Genomic DNA, 7,659 nt, shown 5'->3' with positions numbered 1-7,659 from the left:
ATTAAAAATGCAAATTGCGACCATAAAGCCGATCGTAGCAGCAACCATTATAATAATCGTAATTGTTTAAAAAAAATATACCTATACGTTTGATTTTTTTAAAATGAAACTTCTTTAGGCGCGTTGAGAGCATTTTAAGGGAGTACGGCAATTTTGGTGACTTTGAATCTTGCCAGAGAAGTTTCACTTATGACACATGTACTCGGCACACACGCTCTTTTTATCTTAAAGCGAATTGTCGAAAGGAATTGAAGTTTTTTTGATTTAATATAACGAGCATTTAGAAGTTAAAAACTATACATACATAAAAACTAGGGATGTAACGATACCGATACCGATACCGATATATCGGCCGATATAATCGGCAAGCCGATATATCGGTATCGCCGATGGTAAAACAACCGATACCGATATCAAACAATTCAAAAAACCGCGCTCAATGAACGATGCGGGAGGCCGCCCGCGCGTGCGCACTTTGTTTTCTGAAAAAACTCTACCAATAGTAAACTTTTATTAGGTACTGATTGTATGTGTATTACTTAAAGTTTGTAAAATAATAATACTAAAATAAATGGCTTTGTTGTTTTTTGATTTGGCATTTGTATTTAAAAGAATACGATTAACAGTTGAGTCTCTGTTAAATGTTGGTAACTTTTTATGCATAATTCACTATTTATTTTTCTACCAAGCCATCGATATCGGTATCGGTATCGGTATCGCCGATACATTACTACAAATATCGGTATCTGTATCGTATCGGCAAAATCATGTATCGTTACATCCCTAATAAAAACATTAAAACCTATATACATATATTATATTTTAAAGCGTGTTAACTAAAAATTACATTTTTTTGCTGAAATCACAAAAATAAGTAATAATTTTTATTTTTGTAATGAATATTTTCCAAAATATTTTATGCATTTCATTTATTATTAAATTTTCAGCTAATCATATTTTAAAAAGGCATAAAATCTAATTGGCACAATTACTATACAGATAATGATTTTTTATTTACAATAACGTTTTAAACTACTAACATAATTAACAAAGTTTTGGTCTACTCTTTGTTAATAACTCAGGACCCAGAATCACAGACACAATAGCAAATCTATTGTGTCGTGGACCAATCGGGCCGTTTGGGGCTCAATGGGTTAAAATAAATCAATGCGAAGAAAAAAACATTTTTTTTTTATTAAAAGTAGCCATTTATGTAATACTTATATGAAAAGTTGAGCAAAAATGAGAATTTGTTTTTTTTCGTTCTTTTTAATCGACACAAAATAACTAAAAATAGAAACTGTGGGCTATTAGCTGGTCAATAACAAAACAATGATCCTACTTCCCCTAATAGAAAATGGGGCAGAGGTTCACATTTATTCATTAAAAAAATTCACTTACAATTTCTGTGCCACGCTTCCAAAACGTCAATATTCCATTGCAAAAAAAAATATTTAAGTATTAAATTTCCTCTTTTAAATTAATTTTTAATACTTTAACCCTAAAACTGGTAACATAAGTACCGAAAAAATCGAAAGAGATTCGTTTTAATACAAAAAGAGAGAAATCTATAAAAATTATCACTATTGTATCACATCTTAATTCTAAATTTGATATTCTATCGATGATTTAATACTAGACGTATTTAGTTAAATATCTAGAATTAGAAGATCTATTGAATTTTTTATTTAGGAAAGTTTAAAAAGTATTAGTAACAAAAATAAGTAAAAATAGTTCTAATGCAGACTAGTACTAATCATCGACTTGTTTAGATAAAGTAACAATTTAACTACATTAGAATCTAAGAAATAGCAACTTTAAACGTGAACGAAACCGAAAATTAACGTTAACTATTATCTAGAAAATAGACTCTAAATGGTAGATGAAACAGTTAAAAATAAAACACAAGAATCTTTTAAAATTTTAGATGTTTATAATAGCTTAAAAACTTTACAAAAAGTTCTGGTTGTTCATTATGCTCTAACATTTCAAATCGAAATTATTTATAAAAACATCATCAACGAAAGAAAAAGCAAAACCATTTGCAAAGTCTTTAATTTCAATTAAATATATACAACACTTTGATAAGTTTAAAGTTTAAAAACAATAATTTAAAGATTAGTGATAACCACCACAGAAGCTAAAACGTCCAGCGTATTTACATAATTTAAAATTAACTAGTATCATCCGATTTGGTTTCACTCTCTTCAGTAATAGTTATCATTGGCGGACTATCAAACCCGCTTTCCCCTGGCGACATTTCATTATTGAATTTCTCAAATTTCGGTGATCCAGCTTGTATTACTTCTTTAACAGATTCGTAAACATCTGCTCTTATTGCTGGTAACCTTTTCCCTTTAGAATCGTTAGGATTATCTTCTATAATCGTTTTCATCGTTTTCGTTCCATCATTTGGAACATCGGGTCTACTAAATGTCTTCAACGGACTTTCAAATTTCTCAGCAATGGGTATAGCTACACCATTTTCAAGTTTCCTTTCTTTTTGATCGTGTATCTTTTGTAAACTGACTTCTCTAGCTTGAACATCGGATAGTAAGGGACCATCTGAAGACCCTTCGATACAATAACCAGGTCCTTGTAAAATATCATTGCTTATAATAGAGTCTTGTTTGAAAATAGCTGCAGTGACGACTGGTTTATCGGGATCTGTAGGTGTTTTACCAATTAACGGTTCTTGAGAATTGTCGTGAATTAAAGCATCTGCTGTATCTTCTTTATTAACATCGTAGCCAGCATATATGGGGTATCCAAATGGTCCTTGTTCATAACCCACTTGACTGCCATACGAATAGCTAACGTTATGAGAACCAATAGACGACATGCTTAGGTCTGATATAGATAGACCAGTACTAGATAAGGCCAAGGCTTGTCTTTCAAACTTTTCACTGCTTCGTTCGCTGTCTTCTTCAATAATACGTTTATCTAGTTCCTCTGGTACGCGGTGTATTAGAGCTTGGTTGGTGGAAATTTGGGGGTCATGGGGAGGGGAATTGTGTATTTTATTGGGCCTATAAACAGCGGATTGTTGGACTTCTACGACGAAGATACCGTCGTTGTCTGGGGAGTATTTCATTTTTGTTTCTCGACCGTTCATTATATCCTGGAAAGTAAACGGTAAGAAATTTATAGAATGGCACTTACTGATTAAAATAAACGTAAGTATATAAATATGAGGAAAATGACTTCGAGGAAATGAACTAAGTTTTCCTTAATGGGTAATTATATCAAGAAACTTTTCTATCATGACATAATTTCGCTACAGTACACGTTCATGACTGTTTACAATTTAAGTATTGATCTTAAAATTTTGAAGAATTTTGATATTTATATTAAATAAGATTCCATAAACATGCTATGTAAGTAGTTTCATGTCACATAGATAATATATTTATACTTACACTCCTTTCTTCAGTTTCCACGATGAGATGATTGTTCTTCAGCGTCATGGTGAAGACAGAGCCGTTGGCTGGTGGTGACTCCCCGTCCGTACCGCCATCGTCTGATTTGAGCTGGAATAAGAAAATTTTAGTATAAGAAATGTATTAATGCTTAAGTCAGATATAGAGAGACCAGCGCTGGATAAAGCCAAGGCTTTTTTAATAAGCTGACCCGAGACGTCCTGTAAAATGCGCAAATTAAATAATTGTTAAGTTTTCTATAATATTCTGATAATATAATATTCTGTTTTTCTTTCTTATCTGTACTAATATTATAAAGCTGAAGAGTTTGTTTGTTTGAACGCTCTAATCTCGGGAACTACTGGTCCGATTTGAAAAATTCTTTCGGTGTATATGTCACGGCTAAAGGTAGGTGAGAACATAAACTTAAGATTAGCCGGCTAAACTTAGGTTTATTTTCAACGAGGTGTTAATGTTAGTTTGTTCTATCTTTAGCCGGCTAAACTTAAGTGTAACCGCAGGCCCGTGGCTAAAAATGTCCGGGTGGGTAGATTTGGTTAGCGCCGGGCCGGTGGAGGGCTTGAGGGGCCCGCACAGTGCCAGAAAACACTCGCCCTGTTCCTTACATGTATTATAGTAACCAAATCTACCCACCCCGACTCAGGGCAGAAAGCTGGTGGCTAGGTTAGGTTAGGTTAGAACTCTTAAGACCCGCACGAGCCGAGCGAGCGCAGCGAGCGTGCTGCGGCAGCAGCCGGCAAAGTGCCAGAAAACACTCGCCCTGTTCCTTACATGTATTAAGGGGATTACAAGAGCTAGCTGAAATTGAGTGACTCGCGCACACATTAACACAATCGACGACGGTTAGTGGTTAACAGGCCTCGGCCGGTAGTGTCGGTACACAGGCGGTTCACGCACACATGCGTACGTTTTTGGTTTGGGAATAAGAATTTGCGATTTACACGAAATCTATTGATTGGACTAAAAAAATAAAACGAAGTTTTTTTAGTATGTTGCTTGTAGAATTATTTGCCGTAAAAACAGAATGATTGCATGTAGTTTAGTATGGTTTTTAAGTATCAAAAGATTTTTTTAGAGGTACCTTTGTGATTTTTTTCTATCGAGTAAAATAAGTTGTATTGTGTTTTCAGCACGATATCTAACTAGTATATATCCTGAAGAATATCATATATTTGTCTGAGATTTTTTACTACAGTTAATCATATACTTTAAAGCATTATAAAACTCGAGTTTTGCCTCGTTTAGCTCTTCTAAGCCCCTTAAAGTAACCAAATCTACCCACCCCGACATTTTTAGCCACGGGCCTGCGGTTACACTTAAGTTTAGCCGGCTAAAGATAGAACAAACTAACATTAACACCTCGTCGAAAATAAACCTAAGTTTAGCCGGCTAATCTTAAGTTTATGTTCTCACCTACCTTTAGCCGTAACATATATATCATCTCGCTAAGACTAACAGGAGCGGAGCACTGCGGGTAAAACCGCGGAGCACAGCTAGTTAGAAATAAATGGCCAAAAAAACGATTTTCTACAAACACAACAAAAAGAATTGTCACGGTATTCGTCACTCTCACACAAAAGGCCATACCCATAGAAATCTAAATAACAAGACACATAGAAGTGCTATTATGTCATAATTCGTATGAAAACCGCTGTCGCCAAAATCAACACATTCAAACCGAAAGCTAAACAGTACACACAAGTACAGTGCGACACAAAAGAGATGAAAATAAATGAGGGCGCCACCGTCGCTCATATAGCAACACTGATACTGCGACGCAAGCGATCTTGATACTATAGAATAAAAATCCAAAAATCTATATAATATAATCTAAAATAAATACCGCGATTTAAACCGTTATAATTGTTTCATTGTAGCAATAGTGTAAATTTAAGACAAAAATACATTAGTATTTTAATTGACCTACCTAGGTCAAATTTTACTTAAATGTATTTGGAATTAGTTATTTTATAAAAATCGGTCAAGTGTTTAGACTGCAGAGGCGCACATAGAATCAAACAAACAAACAAACAAGCATACATGCAGCTCAAACACATTACCCTCTTTCTGGGTCCGTCGGGTAGAAAAAAACAAGGCGATTTGAAAACCACATATTTTTATTTTTTTTTGTAGATAAATTTTGTACATTAATATAATTCATCAAAATCTAAATATTCTACTCCTTCAAAGGACTGATCATCACTCTGTTTCGAAGTACTGGCAAGAGGGTACGGGGCATCTTCAGTATCTGTAAATATGATACAGTAAATATGATTTTTTTTCTTATGGTTTGATTGATTAATAGATAGATAGCTGTATGAAAACAGTTATCACTATACTATGTAGTAAAATCTAAACTAGGTACTTTATTTGAGGCTGGTTGGATTGGATATAACTTCTTGACTCAAATTGTGCTGGTCGCACTATAAAAACTAGTTTTTGTTTACATACAAATAACCTCAAATTAAATTGCGAAAACGTAATAATCGCCATACATACATACATTAAACACTCGTCACTAATGGAATATTCTATTTTACGTAGTACTGAGCAAAAATAAATGGAATCTCACCGGTATATTCTGCTGTACGTTTGTAAACGTTTTCCAAATCAGTCAATAAATTTCCAGCTTGAAATTCGGACAAACACCGAATAAAAACTTTATACACCACATCACGGACACCGCTACGTTTAACCTTTTTCATGATGTCTCCTTTTTATTTAAATTTCTTGTTCTAAATAACAATTTTATCTCAATAATTCTCCACTTCACGAAAAAAACAACAAATTTTTATTCAACTTGACAGCTACATTGCCAATTCAGGGTTGCCAGGTAATGAAAAACGAATTAGTTCCAAAATAATTAATTTCATCTCTTTTATGTCGTACTATAAACTATGCCTTTTATTGGACATCTTGATTTTAGTGAAAACTAACTTATCTATTAAATTAAGCTTTTGAATATGTATCCTAACGCACGAATTTACGGTTTATTTTAAAATAACATCCCTAAGTATATGAGACTTTTTGCTCCAATACGAACAAACGTGATAATAAGAATGGTCGACTGTGTCATTCATTGTTATTTCGATTACTATGGTGACGCTCGTAATACTTGTAAATATTCTATAATTTTAAGGAAAAACGGCATTATTTCTAAAAAAAAATATTTTCCGATGAAATATTATTCCTTTATAAGTATAATTACAACTTGTGGAAGAATTTCCGCAATGGGAATTGCTGAAACACACCATGTATACACTCATACGTCTCCAGAGCAACTGAACAGTGACGAATGCACTGGTGTTGTGCAAATCACCTGAGTGGCGACAAGGTCACGCACGCTTACGACTTCTAGTGTCTTGTTATTTAGATTTCTATGGCCATACCTATATGAAATTTGATCGAATATAAATATTATAGTCTAGATAGACATAATGTACCTACTTATTACTCGTTAAAATTCTAGCACAACAACCTATCAGGAAGCGAAAGAATTTTACATATTTGTTCTTCTGTTGAAGATATTGCCTGGACAAACACATAAAATCATTTTGTTTACACCAAAGTTATTGCACATTAAAATTAACCAGTCATTTTGGATAAATTTGCGTGGGCCAGGGTGAATGATATATCAATACGAATCATTAGTACAAACGGTATAGCCAGTTTGTGGTTGATACTGTGACCTTTGCAATTGCAATGTACAAACATATTTACGTCAATACTAATATTATAGAGAGGATTTTTTTTTTGTAACGATTAGAAAGTACTTATTCGACTTGAAAAAATACTATTAGAAAGCGCCTAGGCTATGCATAAACTATGCCGATAAAAAAATATGTTTTCTTTACACGACCTAGGAGTGAAGCATTCACGAATGTAAATTACGCGGGAAAATTGAAGTAGGTAACAGGGACAGAATGTGAAAATTAAAAATACTTAGGCATAGATAATGATAATTTAAGTCATATAAATATGTAAATCCATACTAATATTATAAATGCGAAAGTAACTCTGTCTGTCTGTCTGTCTGTTACTCAATCACGCCTAAACTACTGAACCAATTTGCATGAAATTTGGTATAGATATATTTTGATACCTGAGAAAGGACATAGGATAGGTTTTATCCCGGAAATCCTACGGGAACGGGTTTTTCTCTGAAAACGCAGGCGAAGCCGCGGGCGGAAAGCTAGTATTAAATATATTTATTTGCAGT

General features: G+C 33.6%; 1 protein-coding gene and 1 long non-coding RNA gene across 2 annotated transcripts in view; both read right to left on the bottom strand.

Moving 5' to 3' along the window:
• Nucleotides 1-2,080: 2,080 nt before the first annotated feature.
• LOC149903672 (uncharacterized) overlaps nucleotides 2,081-7,659 on the bottom strand; it is a 51,288-nt gene continuing 45,709 nt past the window's right edge. The window contains exons 5-6 of the mRNA XM_090109018.1: nucleotides 3,420-3,530; nucleotides 2,081-3,121 (exon numbers count right to left, since the gene is read on the bottom strand). Of these exons, the coding sequence (XP_089965144.1) occupies nucleotides 2,174-3,121; nucleotides 3,420-3,530 (1,059 nt within the window). The 3' untranslated portion in view covers nucleotides 2,081-2,173. The remainder of the gene's footprint in view (nucleotides 3,122-3,419; nucleotides 3,531-7,659) is intronic.
• Nucleotides 5,540-6,330, bottom strand: LOC149903675 (uncharacterized). The gene is made up of 2 exons (XR_016457415.1): nucleotides 6,013-6,330; nucleotides 5,540-5,688 (listed from the first exon to the last, which is right to left on the bottom strand). It is a non-coding gene; the product is annotated as an uncharacterized LOC149903675 (long non-coding RNA).

The sequence above is a fragment of the Colias eurytheme genome, chromosome 13, assembly GCF_061535395.1.
Source record: "Colias eurytheme isolate Ceu_HAF_F1 chromosome 13, ilColEury1 Martin Lab GWU primary, whole genome shotgun sequence".
In the NCBI taxonomy this organism is placed as follows: Eukaryota; Metazoa; Arthropoda; class Insecta; order Lepidoptera; family Pieridae; genus Colias; species Colias eurytheme.
This window is presented reverse-complemented; position numbering and strand designations above follow the sequence as displayed.